The following is a 21,769-nucleotide window of genomic DNA, read 5'->3' on the forward strand; positions in this document are numbered from 1 at the left end:
TTTTTCACGAATCAATGTTTCATGTCTGCAGATATTCAGCTTTCCGCCATCTTGAATGAATATATTGAATGTCAGCAATTGACTTAAAAACAATCAAAAAATAAATTTGACGTTAATAATTTACGTATTTTCAATTTGACGTCACAATATGTTTTTATTTGAAAATACATTACGCGATGATAAAAATTTGAAGTGTTGGTCTAATTTGTTTATTGAAATATTCGAAGACGCGGGGGGGGGCCTAAGGGTTCCTTTTCCAAGATGTTTAAAATGCACTGTAAGGGGCAAACTAGAGATGTACTGTAAGGGTAGAAATTTTAGAAAAACCTAGATATTTTGCCCAAAAATGCTACTTTAATCGGATTAATTTTCGCGATTTCGCGAATTTTTGCCATTTTCGCGAAATTAAAACTCGCGAGCACGCGTGAGATTCCTGATTCGCGAAATTAAATCCACCACAAAACTTTTAAAATTGTATTTCTGGTGGAGAAACTAGTTCCAAGTCTCCATTTATGGCAAAAAATGGCTATTTTCAGCTGTTTTCGGGCTTATTCGCGAAATATTCCGAAACTCTGACTCGCGAAATTAAATCCAGAAAATTTCGCGATTTTTAAGCTCGCCAAATTTAATCCGGTTAAAGTAGAATTTAGACAATTTTTTGCATGACGTGAAAAGGGTTGAAAATTTGGGGGAAAATACGCGGGTATGATTTCACCGATTTTTACAGCATTGTAAGGGTGCAATTTTAAAAGCCAATTTTTGCCACGCACATACCGTCAGTCCGCAAACCCAGTGCCCCCACCCCGGGTCGAAGATCAAGAAAGACTATTATCTATTTGCAAAACATGCCTCGATTATCTCAAATATGAATTATTATTTTTCATTTTTTTCTTGGATAAAAAGTCACACCCCCCCCAAACAAAAAGACTAAAAAGTCCATATCAAAGTAAAATGGCAACAACATATAGAGCAGCATAAAAATAGCCGATATGGTAAAATGAATGTGGTTTACACCAACTGCTGCTTTTCTGCGGGGTAAATAGTCGAAACTACTACATTACATCTAGAATGTTAAGAAAATAATTTATGTAAGACATGTAGTCAATCTTTCATTTTTTAAATATTTCCTTTCCAGAAGGAAATATTTGTTAAAACGGTAATTTTTCTTCTCCTTCTTCTCCTTCTCCTCCAAGTCTAACGCTCGGTTTTGGTCAATTTCGTGAGTTTGTACATGAGTCTCTTTTTAAATCAAGCTCCGGCGGTAAAAACAGTAGGATGTTCTTTTTTCGAGGTGGAAGACGTCATTTCTTCGAGAAACATCACTGACCTTTATATACCCTGGACCAAGCTTCTCAATCCCAGCCAAGCAAAATCTTTGATCGGAGTTTTTTGAAAATTGGTACCCTAATGGCGGCAATACTTGATAGCGGTGTAAATGCATCGAGAGCGCTAGGTCTACTTTTCCTCAAATTCTTTTGATGATGTAGCGACGTTAGACGTTAATTTTTAACATTGCAATGGCTTCTCCTCGGGTACCAATCCCAAAAAAACTCCAATCAAAGATGGCAGATATTGCTTGGTCCAGGGTTATATAAAGGTCAGTGAGAAACATCTGTGGTAAATATCCGTACGGCCCTCTATTCTCCCTGTCGATCGGGCAACGTCGGCCGTTTCAGAAGCGTATTGTTGATCGGACCATACTGCTTTGTTTCTAACTGTCAAAACAAAGATGGCAGAAAATAGACAACAACTTTTGCTCTTTCGCTACTTTTCTTTGCTTTGGTTTATATGCTTTGATGAGTTGAATTGGATCATGATTTTTGTACGATTGTCACAAGGAATGGTCGATAGTGAACTTTTCTTAATATTCCATTCTGGATTTGATGTTTCGTGGTCTTGGAAAAACAGGACATTTTATCAACTTTCACAACAAACTAACTAGTCTGGAGACCATACTCGTTACAAAAATATTTCTATCCTGTCAAAATCCCAACAACTTCACTGAAATACAGAGTATGGAATTATTGACTCAATTCAAATCACTTCAAATCACAAAAGAAAAAACCGTTATCTTTTCAAAACAATTTAAAAGCTCGCGCCACTTCTTGAAACAATAGAGCTGTTTGACGTCATACTTTTGTTTATCAAATCATAACAATAAAATATTAGCCAATCAAATTTTGCGCTGATTCTTACATCTTCAATAATTCCCGGCTACTATGTCAAAACTCTGATATTTTCTGCTCGAACTAAATGCTATACCTCAAAACCACACGGACATTGTAGCCGGGTCTCCCAGCTACAAACTAACTTCAATTTTGTTTGTATATTTACATAAAATCATACGAAGGCAAGTGACTGTGAATAAATCTGACCATGTTATACCTGAAAAATTACATACTTGCAATATGAAAAAAGTTTGCACCCAGCAAATGCAATGCCGACAATGCAACAATGGGAATGGTTGATGAACTGATTTTAGCTAAAAATTTAAACATGGAGCAAAATTGACTGGTTAGTGATTGAATTTCCCTTGGTTTTTTATCTACAACAATGAATTAACTGCTGGGGTTAGTGACAGTTAGCTAGTGAAAACTCGTTGCGGTTATAAATTTCAAATTATAAAGCTGATAACCGGATCCGGAACACCACGGCCCCAATACGAAGAATGTTATGTTATACTTCTTAAAAGGTTTATTGCATTGAATACGGATGTAAAGAATTTGAAATCACCTCACATGTGCAATTAAAATTTTTCTTGAACTTGGAGATTTTCTTCCCCGCTTGCATTTTAAAACGTGGAAAACTTTAGTTGTGAATTTAGAGATCTTTTGCAACTTGTGTTTTAAACGTGGAAACTTTTGTCGTGAATTTGGAGATTTTCTTACCGTCAACTGCTCCAACTTAAAGGGACTATCTGACAAAACATGGGACGACAATTTGGTCATCACCGAAGCACCAAAGTCATTTGATTTGAGTTAATGAACGGCGTATTAAAAAATGGCAAAACGATGGAGCGTTTAACATCACTCATGCGGCAAGTTACACACGCCTTATTTGTTAATCCCATCGGGCGATAGGCGGTTAGGCAGCGAACGTTCTCTAATTCTCCAATTGGCGCTATCAGTGAAAGTTATCGTGACATGTTATGAAAGGAAGTATGATTGATAAACTTGGTGGAGTTATCAAAATAAATTTGTTGTCAAAGAGATTTAACGAGTTAGTGAAAAAACAGACCAGATATCAAACAGTCCCATGTTTCGACCAATCGTCCCAAGTTAAAGCAGTTGACGGTTTGTACATTTTTAAACGTGGAAACTTTTGTGATAAATTTGGAGATTTTCTTACACGTGCATTCAAAAAATGAAGAAAACTCAAGTGATTTCCTGGCATGACAATTTATTTTATTTTCTGACATTTTTTGGAAATTTTGATTGTTTCCAAGTATGTGACATTTTTTGCCCTTGCAGCATGCTTTTGGAAATCATAAAATGGCTTCTGTTAGGGAATTTTTTCCTATCGACATTCTTTCAGATTATGAAATGTTTCCCAGTATATATATAAAAATGAGATTTTTTTTTTTTTTTGAATTCTGTCGGAAAATATGAAATTGTTTCCCTGTTTTGAAAGATTTTCACTTTTTAGCACGTACATTATTTCAAAAAACTCCAAAAGTTACTTTAAATTTTCACATTTTTTACAATATTTTATATATGAAAGTATAATGCAAAATATTTCATCTCATTTTGAAAATATATAAAATTTTCTTTGGTTTTCTTACTCTGAAATATTCTCCTTTTTGTCATTCTTTCATTTTAAATATTTGTCCTTTTTGGCTATATAATATTTTTCTGGAAATCAGCGCTTAAAATAATAATTATATAATCAGGTCTTTTGATGTGTTCAACAACACTCTACTTGGCGGTGCGACGCCGGGTGACCGCTAGTATAATACTAAAATCCATTTAAAGTCCACCTAACAAAAATTAAAGTTCCAGCCAATTTGATGTTCTCAGTCGGGTTCAGCTTGAATATATTCCGTGATCTGTAGCTTTGAAATTCTTAGGGACTTGTGTTGCTTGATGTTATCTGAGATTTAAAGCACTTTGAAATCTTTTGAGGACATCATTTTATTATTTTAATATTTGTAAAGGAAATATTTATCCGCATCTTTGCGGCTCTTGTTTCCGATTCTTGGGTTTATAGGAATCTCACAATCTCACTAAGGATGAGGTAAAGTTAAACACGTCGTCGATTGTTATTTTAAAGCAAAACAAGTATATGCTCGTCAGTCTTGATTTCAAAGATGTAAATGTTTTTTTTTGTAACGTACTACCTACTTTTAAATATGTACAATAAAATAAATCCATAAAAAACTTGCTTCTTCAAATAAACATTAACTTTGAAGACAAATAAAAAATAGTTTGACAAGTCAGAAAAGGATATCTTTTAAAATGACATCATACAATAATGCCATGTAAGTCCATAACCTCAGAGTTTAAAAATAACCGATGCTAGAAAATCTCCCTAGGCTAAAAGCTTGACAATCGTTGAGTTTCAAGCCCGAAGGGCGAAACTTGAACCCTTCTAAGGCAAGAGAAATTGAAGCCACTTATTTCCCATCCAAAACACGCATAGAACGCGCCGTAATCTCGACGGGGGATTGTATCTAGCGATTCCTTTGTTTTGGAGGACTACATTTTTTTAAATTCTAGCGATAGATTTTAGTTGCCGGCGTTTGTGTAAAAACTACGCGCGGGCGTTCTGGATGGGAAATAAGTGGTTTCATTTCCCATATAGGAGTCTCGCCTCTAGCCCTTCTGGCTTGAAACTCAATGTTGACAATCTAATTATAGTCTTACCGTTTGAGCGATTACTTGCAACAACAACCTGTTAGTTAAAAGTTTCATCAATTTTTTTGGAAAAGTTCCATTTATACTGAGACGGAAAAATCGCCTGAGACGAGTAGTTTGTAAAATGTGATCTGTGGAGGAGATCCTATTCATTGAAACATGAATGGAAAGTACACTCCTCCATTATGCTCATTTTTTAAATTGCTCGTCTCAGTCTATTCTTTGCTATATGTAATGAAAGCCACATAATATTCTTAGAGTGTATCATATGAGAGAATTCAAAGTCGTTGTTAAAAGTTTTTGAAAATGATTTGCCATTGTATCAAAGAACTACACAGGCACTTTTGAACAGTCGTTTAGAACTCTCAAACATAATTTTGATAAGTTGATGCTTCTAATCAAAAATGAGAATAACAAAAAATTGTTCATTATTATGAGACTTTGTAGCATACAGCCATGTCAACTTTATGAAGCAAAGTTGAGAAGGATTTTAGTTTGACTTCTTCGGCGTTCGAAATGTAATGTTCCTCTCCGTCTTCCCAAAGAGCTGGTACTTCGCTGTCCGCATCTGTGTACACTAACAAGTCGAACGTGCCTGATAAGAAGAAGGTGGAGATTCAGGTATTGTAAATATTTGAGTTTGGATTTGTAAGTCCTAAAAGTGCAGAGGTAGTTTTGAGCTTTTACCGGCGAAAGTTGAATATAAGCCCTTATCCCGTCTGGGTGAAAGCTGGGCTAAACATGTTTATTATTAGTCTGTTTTTAGTTGAGTCATTTGCAACGTTATCGAAGAGTTGTACAAATCCAAACAACAAATTTGGCATAAGTTTGTGACAACAGAAGTTAATACGAACGAACGAACAAACGAGAGGGGTTAATTTAAAGGACATCCAGGTAGGTCCGAAACGTTAATACATACATCTTTCATCGAGGATAAGGTAGAAAGGTGACTGTTGACACAATTTGTTTGATGACTGCTTGCATTTCTTTACGAACCTCTTTTACTGGTTTTGTCGTCTGTTCCCTAGAGAAGAAAAGAAAGTAGGGCCTTATTAAAAAAAGATAAAAGAACGTTGGTTCTGACAGTATAGCATGGAACTCAAAGAGATGGAAACTCAGGGTAAAAGCTTCAGGGAAATTATAAACTCCAAGCATTAAGAAGACAGCGAGGTAAGGCAGGAAAATTAATTTTATAAGTGATAATTATGAAGTTTTTGAACGTTTACGCCAAAGATGACTCGGGTAAGTTATGGCATGTCTTAAAATTACCATAATTTTAGATCGCATTAGCCGACAGAAAACGACCAAACAAATGACTGAAAATGAAGGGTACTATAAAAACGTCATAAAAACTAAAAAAACTAACTTTTCTTAATTGGGTCATTTGTTCTTTCTCGAATCTTTTCGATTACGCCCTCGTTTTATTGATACACGATCATTGAGCACTCTTGGTGAATTAATTTACGATAACATTTAGGTTTTTAAAAAGCCCCTTTATCATAATTGTTCCCCTGTACGTCCGAAATCATTCTTACGTGGTTTCATTAGCAGTTTTATCACATTCGATGTTGAATGTCCACCGTTCAACGTCCACTTTCTTGGCAACTGAAGTGATCACCAATACAATCCTTTGAATCGTCTTCTTTACTAACCAATCTGGTAATGAAAAAAAAAATGGGATATATATTTCTTAAAATTCTAAAGCTCTTCAGATCGTAAATTTTAGCGCTCTTCCCTTTTTTACCTCACAATTTTTTTTCAGCTAAAAAAAACGCACTCGTTTTTAGCTCGCCTATTTTTTAAAATTTTTTTCCTGGTAATGAAGCAGCAAAACCATATTATCTCTATTCCCGTCCCTCCCATCCCGCTACCAGACAAAGTAGATCTCCAGGTAAGACCATGAAGTTCATTTTTCTAAGAATAAAACTGTCAAAGAATTGAAATCAAAATAAGAAAGTACCAACAAACCTTTCATTTGTTCGATGAACTTGTGTAGATAATCATTCAAATCAGTGTTGGTAGAAACGAAAACGGGCACATCGTAAGCAATCTTGCGATCGAACGATTCCATAGGATATAAACCTCGTTGAAAGAGGATACTATTGAACAATATAAAGGTTTGGTAATATTGTGATTACTGTCAGTAAATTGGGATTAACACAGGAACAATTTATTCACTGCCATTACAAAATACTTCGATTTCCACAAATACGACATTATCTCATATGCAGAAACATTCAACCAATAAATTTCGCTACAATCAACCAATTTTGTTTGGGTATAGACCTTTTCATAAATTACGTCACGAACAACACTTGCCTCGTTTTGAAATAAAAAAATTGCCATGGTGATTAACTCCCAGCGGGTTTTCTTAAAACTACTTTCTATTCATAAAAAAAATCATGCCTCAAGGGACATAATCACCATGGTAATTGTTTGGATACGAGGCAAGTGATGTTCGTGACGTAATTTTTGAATAGGTCTATTTGCAAGAAATTTATAGTCATGATGCGATGAGATCGAGTCTGCTAAATCGCGTGCCACGCGTGCCATCGGTTTTTAAGCGTGCCAGCGTGCCATGCGTGCCTTCGTGCCTTCGTGCCAACTGTCTTGGCGTGCCAGCGTGCCAACTGTCTTGGCGTGCCAACGTGTCTTGGCGTGCCAACGTGCCAGCGTGCCTACGTGCCATCCAAATTTCGGCGTGCCATCCAAATTTTGGCGTGCCATCCAAATTTTGGCGTGCCAACCAAGTTTTGGCGTGCCATCCAAATTTTGGCGTGCCAACCAAATTTTGGCGTGCCATCCTTATTCCGGCGTGCCATCCAAGTTTTGGCGTGCCAACCAAATTCCGGCGTGCCATCCAAGTTTTGGCGTGACAACCAAATTCCGGCGTGCCATCCAAGTTTTGGCGTCACAACCAAATTTTGCGTACTTTTTTTAAATTTCCAGAGTCTTTATTTTCCATGAAACATTAATTGTTAGGCGATATTTCGGAATATACACTTACTACGGTCTCTTACACGGGTTAAAGTACGGCAAGTGAGGAGAGTAAGAAAAAGAAAAAGTCAAGAAAAATGATGACTTCTGAAAATTACTTTAGCCCTTGGACAACCATTTAACTAAGCTCCTTATTTTTGGCTACAGCTCCTGACCACTTGATTTAAAAAGGCAAAAACGGTAACCGTAAACTCATGAGCTTTTTGGCTATTTTGAAGTTTTAGGTTTTCAAAAAAAAAAAATTCCAGAAAAAAACTTTTTCAAAAGGTTTCAGAATGAAAAGCTTTTTCAATTTTTTAGAACAGTAGCGTAGACAGGGGTGAAGAAAGATCTGCGTATGAGAGTAGATTTTAACGACAAAGCACTTACCTATTCGTGACATAAAAACATCAACCCCCCCCCCCCAATATGGACCCCCTCAAAAATACCACATGTTTAATTAACTGTGATATTCATTGTTACTAAAAAAGGTAACACATGGTAACAGGGAGTAACGAGGTGACAGGTGAAGAATGGTGGCTCTGAGGCGTGAAGAATTTAAGAATACACTCTTTTTATAAGCATAACGTTTATAAGCCTACTTAGGTTCAAATTCGGTAAAAAAAAAGCATAACGCTAAGTATCTAAACATATATTATATATAAAGCTGAAAATGAGATTTTTCTTTGTCAAGAAAATGACAGGTAGACTACTGCCTTACGCGTGGAAGNTCAAATTATATAAAACGTTTTGTTGTACTTCATAACATGAAAGTATTACCTGAGAGATGATTAATGTTGGCATTTTAAGCTTTTACGACGTGTCACAGACCAGCTGGGACCCCAGCCCAATCAGAAAATTTGCCTAAGTTTTGAAAAATAAAATTTCTATCCCCATTGGGAATTTAGTAGAAATTTTTTGACCCGATGTGGGAAAAGTTCCACCGGGGCTGTGAGCAGAGGTGTTTGTTACATTATTCACATATTTTAACACAGAATCTTCAACCTACAAAATAAAAACAACTTTCTTGTCTCTTCTATTCGTCCTTTCTTTTACTTTTTCATCATTTGTAGCACGATAAAATTAATATCTTTATTAATTCTTTGTCAGAGTATATTTCTAAAGTATGAATTTCACTTAGAGAACAAAACTTTCCGATGAATACTGAAATTTCGCTCTCAGCAACCGAATCTTTTCACCTACATTCTGGGGGTTAAAAAGCGAAAAAATCCAATTTTCAGAATACCAAAAGCTCTTTAGAATATTGTATTGGCACAAAATATTTCTAAAATTTCCTGTTATAATTAATTCAATCGAAAAGATATCAACATTTTACTATGGAGGAGGAGGAGGTGAACCTTCCCTTGGCACAGGGAATAAGCCCTAACTTAACGTAGGGTTCACAGCGCTAAAAGATTGTAGATTATTTTCCAGCATTGTTATGAAATTTGGTCAGCATGAAAGGAAGTTCTTTATTTTCACTAAAAAGTGGTATTCTATTTGTCAGACTTAATTTTTCTTTACTGTTTCCCCTCCCTTTTTACCATAAAAAATTTAGCCCAAAACCCTTAGGGGATAGGCATTTTTAAAGGTTGGGGGTCGTTTAAGAAGGGGAGGGGTCGTTTAAGAAGGGGGGGGTCAGACCCCTTTCCGCACTATGAAGCCATTCCAAACCTACATTCTGGGGGTTATAACGAAAATGGGAGTCAACTTCAAAGACCAAAAAAATTAGCCTATCTATCAAAAGTAATGAAACTAACCCCTGGGAAAGGATTTTGGGATTCAAACTTCACCTACATTCTCGGGGTCAGGTGCTGTAATGTTTTGATTATTATTTATAATCGGCCAATTTGTTTCATTGCTTTCAACTAGTCGGAAGTAACTATCATCTGTTTTCAAGTGGCAAGTGGAATGTTATAGAAGGAATCGGAATCTTACGTGATTCTACGGTAAGGGTCTCAAAATCAGAACTGATGAAGTCTAGGTTTGAAAGGCCTATTTTGCAAGTATAAGCTTTAAAACGACGCTTTTACAAAGAGGACGAGAGCAAATGCTTGCTTTGTTTGATTACCTATGTTGTGTGGGAGATGCGCAAGACTCAGAAGGTTTCGATTTCGAACTCGAAAAGAATACAAGTTTCAAAAAAAATTTCCGGAAACAATGTTGTTAGTACCACTATTCAGCTGAACATTTATTCTAAATAGTTCAATAGAGATATCGTTGAAATTAGCCTCGACCCCTTTAAGAGGGCGCAATGGCGGGCGTGTGGTGCGAGACAACAGCAGCAAAGCGCCTGTGTTGGCCGTGCGATAAGTATTTGCAAAAAGCTGTTTGCCCCTCGTAGGGGTCTGCTCACCGCCGCGTCAAAACGATTTGCGAAAGAACTCTACATGCAAAAACGGCAAAAACAGACCCTGTCAGACACACATCATGAAATTGCACCCCTGTCAGATCAGGATTTTGCAATTTTAGATACCCTGTCAGTAATTCTGCAACACTGAAAAAGGTACCCTGACCAGCGGCACGTCCCCGTACCTATTTTTGCCTAAGTGCCCCCCCCGGGTGTATCTCCTTCAAAACTTTTAAAGTTATGTAATGCTCTGTTCATATAAAAATAAAAATAATAAAATAATAATAAAAGTACTAATATTTTCATATCTCTGAAACAGCTCTCTTGGAGCATTTAATGTTTTCATTGCATGACAATCTATATCCATTTGCACCGCCAGCATTGTTGGTGTATACACCTCATATTTTGTGATAATGCCCAAAATTCGGATGGCACGCCAAAATTCGGATGGCACGCCAAAATTCAGATGGCACGCCAAAATTCGGATGGCACGCCAAAATTCGGATGGCACGCCGAAGTTCGGATGGCACGCCAAATTTGGATGGCATGCTGGCACGTTGGCACGCTGGCACGCCATGGCACGTTGGCATGCTTGGCACGCAGGCACGTTGGCATGCTTGGCACGCAGGCACGCATGGCACGTAGGCACGCATGGCACGTAGGCACGCTGGCACGCGATTTAGCAGACTCGATGAGATCATGAAAGGTCAAAGTCATCAGATAAATGACTACTAATTACCAAGTATAATGATTCAATGAAATGAAAATGGAAAAAGTCTTACCAATTCACACCGTATTCTAAAAAAAAGACAAAAGAAAAATTGAAAAACAAGCGAAAATATTATAATAGAATGAGAATAGAAATTTACACAATAGGGTATAAGAAATCCTCATGGTGGGTGCCATTAAAGAAATCGAAAAAAGTAGGTGAGGTATGATGGTTTCAAGGATAGAATGTTTCAAATAAAAGACTGTACGCACTGAATGACTTACCGAAAAATTCTCCAATAAGTTCAGCACTTCCTTTAAGCGTGATTGCTTTAGACTTATTTGCTTGAGCTGTACTTTGAGCCATTTCAAAAAAAGAATTTTTTTTTCTGAAAAAAATGAATATCAATTGTAATATTGATTCAAATTGCATGATATACAATATATAATATATCAAAATACAGAATCTTCTACAAGATAATTATCAAGGTATCAAATTCCTTTCTCTACTATTTATAAAATTTGGATAGTGTGGAGCAAGAAGCAAATAGAGAATGCTCACACGGAAAGAGTCGATATTTCACGTGGATAGCCCAGTAACCTAAAACTTTTAGGGTCTACGGGCAGTGGTCTTGGCTATCTGTGAGCTGAACAGAACAGAACATTTAAGTAAGTGGGGATTCGAACCGCGAACAGTTGACTTGACCACTCAGCTATCGCTCCTGTTTTTAATCTCAGTTAATCACAATGAATCACAAATAAATAATTACCTCAGGGGAACAAAATTCTGACGAGATCTAGATTTGGTGAGGCTGCAATTTTGTTTAAATTCCCCAAAATGAGTTCATCGCATTGGTTAAATACTTAGGATCATTCATTGAGACAGTTCCGCTTTCCAAACAGTGTATAATATCTAATATTTCTTTCAGTATAAATCAAGTGAGTGGTATCTAGGCTATAAATTGTTATAAAATATAAATAAAATCATTTAAAATTAATAATTACCTTCAGGAACCTAATTTTGGGATAACTGCAGTTCTACAAAATTCCACAAAATTAGTTGTCAAGAAAAAGGCTAATCGAGCTGCTCGCAAAAATTAGTTCTCGCTAAAAATTAGTTCTCGCTCAAATTTAGTTCTCGCTCAAATTAGTTCCTTTAAGGTATTCAAATAAAACACTTTTTTAATTATTGGATTGAAATCGATTAAAATTATAAATTCTGTTTCATTTCCCTTCACTTAAACATAATATCACTGTTGGCAATGAAATTGAGTAAGGATTTAAAACTTTAAAAAATCTTTGACAAGCTAAATGCTATATAATCTGAATTTGTAATTATTTCTTTTAAATATACATTCATAAATAAACTAATATCGTATTACTTCGAATAAACGCCCGGGGCGTTTATTTAATTTTTTCGATTTTAGGAGGGGTGTTTATTCGAGGGAGGCGTTTAAAAAAAGGGGGCGTTTATTAAATTATTTTAGTCTAAAGTCGAATATATAGAGCAAATATACCCTTTGTTTTAGTTCTTTATCAGGATTTTAGTACAAAATTTCTTTGGTTCAATCGACTAAAATTGTATCGAAAACTGCTCTGGTTACAAGAATTGACTAAAATCTTCCTTTTCAAACCCAATCAACACTGGTATTGAAATTTGAAGGGGGCGTTTATCTAAGGGGGCGTTTATTCAATAATTTTCCTTTTCAGGAGGGGCGTTTATTCCAGGGGGCGTTTAAAAGAAGGGGGCGTTTATTCGAAGTAATACGGTATGTTTCTTTAATAAATTAATTTACACTCATAAAACATGTAAATACTAATTTACTAAAAGTAATGGTGATATGCTGTAATTTGAAAATTATTGAGTGTAATAAAATCGCCTGTTATAATATTATTTATTTTACATCGTGTTTTAACAAAAAAAAAACTTGAATGGTGCAAAGAATTTCAAGCATTCACAAATCAGTTTTATCAAACTCGTTGTAAATGAAAATCAAAATAGCATTTCTCAAATGAACATTTGCACTTTTCTAATCAGATAAAACATTCTCAGACCAAATTTGGCAGTTTCACAAACTTCGGTGTCTCGTCCTCCAGCTTTCACAAAATTAAACCCAGTAAAAAGATGCACTCAAATTGCGGAGACGCTTGTAGAAAAAAATTAACAAAATATGAACAACACAGTTTCCTCAAGCAATTACATAAACTGACTGTATATTCATAAGATATTTATTAAGTGTAATTAAATTTAAAATCTAAGATCATCATGCAATTAACTTATCCATATATGTAGTTTTAAAGAAATATCTTCATACTAATCCTCGAATGAAGGATTAAGAACTTGGTATTCTCTTGGATTCAATCAAGGACTTGTTTATTTATCTTATATATTTTATTGCGAGGTTATTTTAAACAGGTGGTATCAATTTGGCATTTTCACTTTCGCCATCCATAGGGGAATCATCATCAGCTGCTTTTACGTCACTGAAAGCTACCTGTGGGACTCTGGGCATTGACGGTGATTTCCTTATTGTTTTGTTTGAAGAGTCTTGGTTGAAATCTGCAGGCAAGTTCAAAGACACAACACTTTTTTTTCCTCCCAAAGGCTCCTTGGTATTAGTATCAGACTTTTTAGAATGATCAATTTCATCATATCTGGTTGTTTTGAACCTGTTGACATAGCTGTATTCCCTGGGTACTAATTCAATAGTGCTTACTGGCTCAACTTGGAATCGAGAGCTGCCGGTGTTAAATCCAAGAACCTTTTTCATATGGTTCAACCCACTGCCTGGTTTATTAACCAAACGATTAGTCACAGCTGTGTATTCATTATCCTGTTCGATTCCTTTGATTAGATAACTCAGCTCTTTTGCAACTTTTTGACCCTTTGCACCCTGTATAGTTTCCTTGTTTTTGAGATCGATATTTCGTAGTTTGCTGTAATCTTGAATTAAACTTTCCTCAATTGCATTCTCCCCACCTTCATGTTTATGTAACATTTGTCGTGTTTCCTTCAAATCTTTTTTCCAAAAAGAACTTGTGATGGCAGTTGCGGTCTTAGGAGCAACTTCTTTGATTTTCAATACTACGACACCCATTATGAAAATAACAACAATGTTTACAAGGGTCAATGTTACACTGATTGCTCCTAAACGACCAAGATGGTCTGGAGAAAAATGTGTAATTTGTTGTGATGAAGATATAGGTGCAACATCTTTAGCACTATTGACAACAGCAAAGGCCCAAAACATACCAGCGTTGACAGCAGGAGGCAACAAGGAGGCAGAAATAGCAACACCGATCAAAGACCCGAAATTTCCTTGAAGAAAAGATAAAGCAACTGCTGCACCTGATGGTATTGCAACTAGCAAGCCAACCAATAAACCCCTTGGCTCACCTCTGGATTGCATTTCAGTGGTAACATTTTCGGAAATTCCAGTTAAATATGTCAACAAACCAATAAAAAAGCCAACAATCAGACAGAGAGACAATCCAATCAACTCATTAAAAACTGCAGGTTTCCAGACTTGCTTACTTTGTAACACCAAGCCAAACGTACCACCAAGGATAGGGCCCATGAGAGGTGAAACCAACATACTGGCTACCAGAAGAACAGAGCTGTTTTCAAGTAGCCCAATAGCTGCAATCATGCTTGCCAATATGAGCAACATGATGTAATCAAAAGTCATTTGTGATCCATTTTTGACTGATGTTACAACTTGTGCAACATTCATTCTAGATTTGACGGTTTGACGAAATTGTTGCATATCATCAATTTTTTTATCCTCCTCTTTTTCCACAGCTGTGGGAAAATGAATATTGATTGGGATAATACTGACAGATGAATATTCATTATTTCCAATTCCTGCATTTAAAAGAGCATTCAAAAGAGCATCAATCTTATCTCCATCAAGTTCAAACAAGATTTTCCAGCTATCGTTAATTGTATTCTTAATCCAAGTAGCATCAATTTTCAACTCCAGGTTCTTTATAATTGCCTCAAACCTGCGCTTATATTTATAGACAGATTTCTGCTTTTTCACCTTGGATGGTTTACTTTCTTCTTGAATGATTTCAACTTGAACTTCAGTTGAAGAGGTCACTTTACTGTCAGAGGATTTCTCATCAGAAAGATCGCCATCAGGAGTGATTTTTTCCTCAGAGTCAGCATTATTTTGGCTACCAGCAGATTGTTCAGTCACTTCACTATCTTCGTTTAATAATGGAGCATCAGGAACCACAGCCGCATCCACTGGTGTGTCGGCTTCTTCTTTAATAGGTTCTTCTTCGTCTTCTTCAAATGGAAGTGTAACAATAAACAAAACAGACGATGACATGTTTTCTTTAGTTTATTTTACGCTTACCTGAAAAGAACAAATAATAATTATTCAATATATTTCTCCATATATTCCTTAAAAAACACTAAAATTGTTGCAGATTTCAATAAACAAATTTTATAAGAAAAATGAGACTCAGAAAAGCCAAAAAATAAGAACAACAATTTAAAGCATTTTTTAAGAGCCAAAGCAGTAAAAAATACCCTAACTAAAGTGTGTCTCAGTCCAGCACATCCTTGCAATTGGAAAGGGTGGACAGGTTTCCCATACCCAATGTGATGAGATGTCTAGGGCAAACATACTAATTGGAGCTTGAATAAAAAATGGCTAAAGGGGAATCAAAACGGCAATTTAATTTCTTCTTAAAGTAATCTTAAAATATTTAAAAAAAAATAATGGCCCATGAAAAAAAACTTCATCTACTGTATCCAATTTTTTGCAAGTACAGTATAATATTATCCATTTACTGGAGGCGGAAATCCAAAATTTTGTGGTCCGATCTTGGATTGAACATCAATGTCTGCGCCAAAAGAATGTTTTTCTATTTTGGCCCAAACATGACACCTTTAAATATATTTTTTGCTAGGCACTATACCATTCAGGGGGGGGGGGTTGGTACTAAAATCTCAGACATATATGAATACTAAAAGGGTTTTCAAGAATTCTTTTCATACCACCACACCATTTTAGGGTCTTCTTGGGACCATTTTTCTCAAGAGTGCTGATTTTTGCAACATAATTAATCATTTTTTGCAAAAGTGATTCTTTTAAACAATGGTGCCTTATGAATTGAGCAAACATTATATAACAGTAAAAAAGAAAATATTATTTTCCATTCCGATAACAAACAGTTACAAATATAACAATTATTGCTCTTTTTGGCAATTTTTTCAAAATTTCAGGAAAGTAAAAAAAGTAAGTAAATGAAGATTGCTGTTTTTGGAAAGAAAAATTGATTTTATATTGAACACGCGGTATTTGACCCCCTCACAATGGGCCATACCAAAAAAAAACATTACAACATCAATTTTTAGAATAAATTTTGGCCCGGAATTCCAGGCAAACTTTAAAGAGAAAGTATCAGAATTACATGAATTTTACTTAATTTTGCATTAAAGTATTGGAATTTAATGATTTTTATAGGTTACAGTAACAGAATTCCACGGTTTTGATAGGTATTTTGTAAAATTGTTACAGAAATTCTGGACTTTCTTCTTGCAGTCTAAGCTTAAACTCCTATATCAGGATTAGAAACTAGGCTAGTCTTACCTCTTTATCTTTCCCTTAACAACAATACAATGCTGACAAGTTGACACAATAACAAGTAATCCCTGAGAGAAGTTTATATTGAAATCTGCAACAAAAACGAAAGTATTTTTTTCTACTGATTGCTTCCCAGCGCTCCTTCGCAGGTGTTTATCAAATTTCCACCAATAAAATTGCCGCATTTCACACTGCCCTTTTTTGGCACCCGTGGCCTCTCAGTGCCTTGCACGACGGGCGGCTGTAAAATCTCACCCTTCATATATTTGTTTCAATCCATGATCTTAAGGCCGACCCTAACCGGCCGGATGAAATTTTTTTTTGTCGTCACCCGGCCGCATTTTTTTTCATAAGAACCAAATAGATAACAGATGAAACTTTCTTCCTAAAAGCCTTTACTCGTGACTCATTCAAACTGTTACATCGTTCCTATATAACACTCTTCAAAAAGTTTGTTTATTTGGCATTCTTTCTGGACATTAAAGATCAAATAAATAGTGTTATGCATATTAAATCAATTTATTAGAATGAAAAGTTAGTTGATTCTAAAAAAAACAAGCTAGATGCTGAATGGACCTACCTGATGATGAAAGTTAGATAGCAATGCGAGGAGAAAAATGAAAAAAAAATCAGTCAGAAAATATAGCGTTTAGCGAAAATGCATAACGCAATAAATTCATCATTGATTGTTGATGGGGGGAGAGGGAAGGGTTGTAGGGAAAAATAAATAGAAAGTTCTGGTCGCAAAAATCAGTTTTATTGACAATTGAATCATGCTTGATGGTGGGCATTGCTATCAATAATGTTTTTGTGTGAAAAAACAACGAAATATAAGGAAAAAGTCCGATGAAAATCTGCAAAAACGGCGATTTCCGGCATTTTCAGCCGGAATAGAATTTTTCTCAAAAATCGGACTAGGCCATGTTTTAGACATTGTTAATACGCATCTTTGTGCAAAAAATCAGAAAAAACTAATGATGAAATCTCGAGAAAATGCCAAAAAAACGGTTTTTCCGGCATATTTCCGGCATTTTCGGCTGGAAATGAATTTTTTTCGAAAATCGGGCTCCGTCACATTTTGGGCATTACCATTTTGCATCTTTGTGCCAAAAATTAGGAAAAACTAATGAGCCAATCCCGAGAAAAGCTAGTAACGAACGGACGAACGAACGAACGAACACGGGTTAATTTATAGGACCTCCAAAGGTAGGTCCAAAAAATCACAGTAGAAAAAGTACAGCTTTTTGTAATTAATAGCAACACATTTCTTTCAGTGAAAGAGAGAAAAAATATAAAGACAGAATGTGGGGCAACACTAACAGCCAGAGAGATGATTTTTTTCTTTCTAATTTTCTTTATTAGAAATCATGAAAAGGACCAGGTGGACCGGAAACGAAAAAAAATTTAGGGTCGGCCTAAGGCTTAGGTTTTTTCTCATCTTCAATTTTCTGAAGAAAGCGGGAATTTGATGCGAGAGTTAGATTATCAACAAAGTGCCATAAAAAATCAATGAATAAAAGAAGAACTTTAAATCTTAGATATTTTCATTTTGAAGAATTGGTGCAAAAAAGTGAAACATGGAAAAGTTTCTTTTTTTATTGGTTCAATCAAAATAGGGGATTTGGAAATTTTCTTTGTTTGTTTTTTTGCACAAACCCCTGTAACTATTTATGGGCGAGCACCCTGTTGCTAATATATTGGCTAGAAATTAAAATTAAAAGTAAAACCACTGAAAATGAAAGTAAAATCGGTCCGTACTCCAAATTCCGTAATCTTGATTCAGGAGTTAAAGCATAGACTGTTTTTGTTGCAAATTTTGAAAAAAACTTATTTCCTTAAGGGAATTAAATTTTGCGGCAACTAATTTTCTAATAATAAATAATTTAATTAACTAACTAATTTTCTAATAAGAAATAATTTAATTTTTGCGAGACTTATTTTCGCGACTAACTTCGACTGTAAATTTTCGCGAGGATTTAATTTCACGAATTGGCAAATTTTTTCAAATTTTCACATTTTTCGTTGGTTTGATTACGAGATTTTATGTGTACAGTAGAGTCTCCATAACTCCAACAGCTACAAGAAATTCGCACACAGAACAACTCATCCATCATATTGAAAAAGGACGTAACGTTGACATTATTTACCTTGACTTCAGCAAGGCATTTGACCGTGTAGATCATACAATCTTACTCCATAAAATCGAGAGAAATGGTATAACTGGCAAATTACTGCAATGGATCAGATCCTTCCTTACCGGTAGGACCCAACAAGTATCTGTTGACTACATCCTCTCCAAAAAAGCAGAAGTCATTTCTGGCGTCCCCCAAGGATCAGTTCTTGGTCCACTTCTCTTCCTGATAATGATCCAAGATATTGACACTAACATCCTACATTCATTTCTATCTTCATTTCTTCTTTCTATTTCATTCTTTCGATTGTATTCGATTATGTTCGATTGCGTTCGATTGATTCAATTGTATTCTATTTTATTCATTCTAGTACGGTTACTTACGCACTCGGCCGTCCACGCTAAAAAGAGCTTTAAAGGAGTGATCAAATTTAATTTAATTGCAATCAAACTTATCGAAAATAATCATAATCGAAGATCAATCGAAGGTAATTTAGGGGCCGTCGACATTCGACTTTCGAATTTTTTAATGGCATTTGGCCGTTAAGGGGGGGAGGGGGTCGACCATGTGCCGTTAAGGGAAGGTCGAAAATCTCTCTAGGGGTCAACTCACCACATATCAATTCTTTTCACCAGAAAATATCGATTTTTGAGACGTTTATTCCATACAAATATTACTTTCCATATTTCTTTTCCTCCTTTTATCAACTAAGATCTGCTAAAGTCGCATCCTAAAGTATTCACTTCGCTATTTTTTAGAATAGTTTTAACCAAAACAAACGACCCGATGTTTATGTCTCGTGTTCGTTTTGTTTAGATGGTCCGTGCGGCCCTTGAATTTCGCAGACGGTCAGTCTTTTTTCTTTGAAATGCCGCTATTCTTTTGAGTATGATTACTGAGATAATTAATTCGCCCAACTTTCGGAAAAAAGTTTAGAAATTATCTCCGTTATTTTTAAAATGTAAACTGAGCGAAGCCGTAGCGATATTAAAGATGGCTGACGAAACAATGATGAAAGTGAAGGAGAAAATTTAGAGTTTCATTGATTTTTGACAATTTTTTTAACTTTAGAGAATTTGATGGCCGTTAACATAGAGGGGGGAGGGGGTCAGAACCATAACGGCCAAATGCCGTTAAAAAATTCGAAAGTCGAATGTTGACGGCCCCTTACAATCAATCGAACCAATTAAACATAGGTTGACTATCAATCGAACCAATCGAACGTTACTTGAACGCAATCGAATATTACCCACATAGTTTGCAGAGGGGTATGAACCCCCCTAGGTTTATTTCATCCCCCCCTATATACCCATCCCCCCCTTTTGTAATGAAATCTTATCCCCCCTTTTTTTTACAGAAAATCGGTTTCGAAGGAAACTCGCTTTCCCACCTACCAGCAAAATTATCAACAAGAAAGAGTATGAAGTATTATAGTCACGAGCCAACAATGACAGAATATAACTAGCGTTTTTCATTAATCTTGATCATTTTAAAATCTAAATCAAAACAATTTGTATTTGATTAGAAAATTGACCAAAATTTCCAATCCCCCCCTTTTTTATTTGATCCCCCCCTACATTCCCATCCCCCCTAGTTTTTTCGGCAGATCTCGGTACCCCCCCTACAAAGGCCCTCCAGAAAGTTGGCATCCCCCCTATTAAAAAGGGGGGGTGCAAACTATGACCCAAGAATCGGCCATTCGATTGAGATTCGATTGCCGAACGCAATCGAATCTCAATCATTCGATCGCGTTCGATTGCGTTCGATTGGTTCGATTGCGATTTCCGTTCGAAGTTGTTCGATTGACACCGTGTCTGGAAAAGAGCAATAATTGTTGTTTTTATCCCCCAGTCTGGAAAGGAGGGAAATGTTACGCCGGAGCTGCACCAACTTAACTAGGAAAAGTTGAGGGCAGCAGATCTCAAACCTCAAATTTATGCCGGAGATATCCGGCGCACAAGCCGCAATTTCCAGACCGGCAGGTACAAAATGCATAAAACATAATGCATATTGCATAATGCATAATAGTATTGTGTAATTTACAGAACGATTTTATATTTTCTAAAACTCTCCTTTGTAGAGGCTAAAACCGTGAAACCCTGTTTAGAAGAGTTTCTTAAGTAAACATTCAAATCAGAGGGATTTCCCCAGACATGATATTTACTTTTCGAATTCGAACAAAAGAGAAAACATTCGAATCATAACAACAAAGGGTTTTCCGCCAGCATAAATAATAAGAAAATGCAACAGATCAGAAAGGTTTCCCCCTTCTTCTTTCTCAAAAAAAGGTAAACACATATAAACATTCGAATGTAATAAAATGATTCGAAGTCTATTTTCTTTGATCTAGCTTTCGCATTAAGCTCTTTACTTCATATTGGCTGGATATTGGCTTATCTAACAAAAAGCATTCACATGGTTAATGCTTTGTAAGAGGGAAAACCCGTTGAAATTTGTTAGAAATTGTTCGAAAAGATCTCCGAGAAAACCCAGAATAAAGATCTTGCTATAAAATTTACGTTTTCGAGTTTTCGCTTTCGAAAAGTAATATACGGAGGAGATACTTTCGTGTTTTTTCTGCACTATACTACATTCTGTAAAATACAACTATGAAAATCAAAATGGTGACAAGTATTTCAGTGGATCATGGATTTTCTTCATCATCTAAAATACAGATTTACAGCTTTCTACCCTTTATTTTTTGGTAGAAAATGGTATATTTGTTTTGTTAAAAGTAACATCTTTCAAATTCTCCTTATTATAGACTCTAAAATTGACATTTTTCAAATATTATGCATTATGCATTATGCAATATGCATTATGTTTTATGCATTTTGAACCTGCCGATTTCCAGACTGGTTTTTATTATCATTATAAACACCCAACTGCTTTTGGGGACTACTCTAGAAATTTCTCAGAAAAACGGAGATTGTACCAGGAATACAATTAATCTAGAATCATACTTACTTTACTGTACTGTACTGCTAAGGCTCGTACAGTAGGTTAAGTTAGAGGCCCACCCTTTCGTTGGTTCTGGAGGTTTTGTTGGAGATCAAAATTGGTACTGCACCCAGCTACACCGCCTGCACCCGCTCAAAATTTCGATTACAGATAATGGTCACCCCTTCAAACCACCTAACCGCCCTCCGC

At 35.8% G+C, this 21,769-nt stretch overlaps 2 protein-coding genes across 2 annotated transcripts; both read right to left on the reverse strand.

Annotated features, from left to right (window-relative positions):
• Positions 1-4,294: 4,294 nt before the first annotated feature.
• Positions 4,295-11,270, reverse strand: LOC136799129 (mitotic spindle assembly checkpoint protein MAD2A-like). Its single transcript, XM_067055817.1, is given in 7 exon segments — positions 4,295-5,448; positions 5,773-5,788; positions 5,790-5,877; positions 6,389-6,509; positions 6,822-6,952; positions 10,962-10,977; positions 11,173-11,270. Coding segments are annotated over 7 exon segments (618 nt in total). The 5' UTR covers positions 11,255-11,270; the 3' UTR covers positions 4,295-5,284.
• Positions 11,271-12,925: 1,655 nt separating this feature from the next.
• On the reverse strand, positions 12,926-21,704 carry LOC136799130 (uncharacterized). The gene is made up of 2 exons (XM_067055818.1): positions 21,587-21,704; positions 12,926-15,251 (listed from the first exon to the last, which is right to left on the reverse strand). The coding sequence occupies exon 2, from the start codon at positions 15,222-15,224 to the stop codon at positions 13,296-13,298; it is 1,929 nt and encodes a 642-aa protein (XP_066911919.1). The 5' UTR covers positions 15,225-15,251; positions 21,587-21,704; the 3' UTR covers positions 12,926-13,295.
• Between the last annotated feature and the right edge of the window lie 65 nt (positions 21,705-21,769).

The sequence above is a fragment of the Clytia hemisphaerica genome, unplaced genomic scaffold, assembly GCF_902728285.1.
Source record: "Clytia hemisphaerica strain Z4C2 unplaced genomic scaffold, Clytia hemisphaerica genome assembly, whole genome shotgun sequence".
Taxonomy (NCBI): domain Eukaryota; kingdom Metazoa; phylum Cnidaria; class Hydrozoa; order Leptothecata; family Clytiidae; genus Clytia; species Clytia hemisphaerica.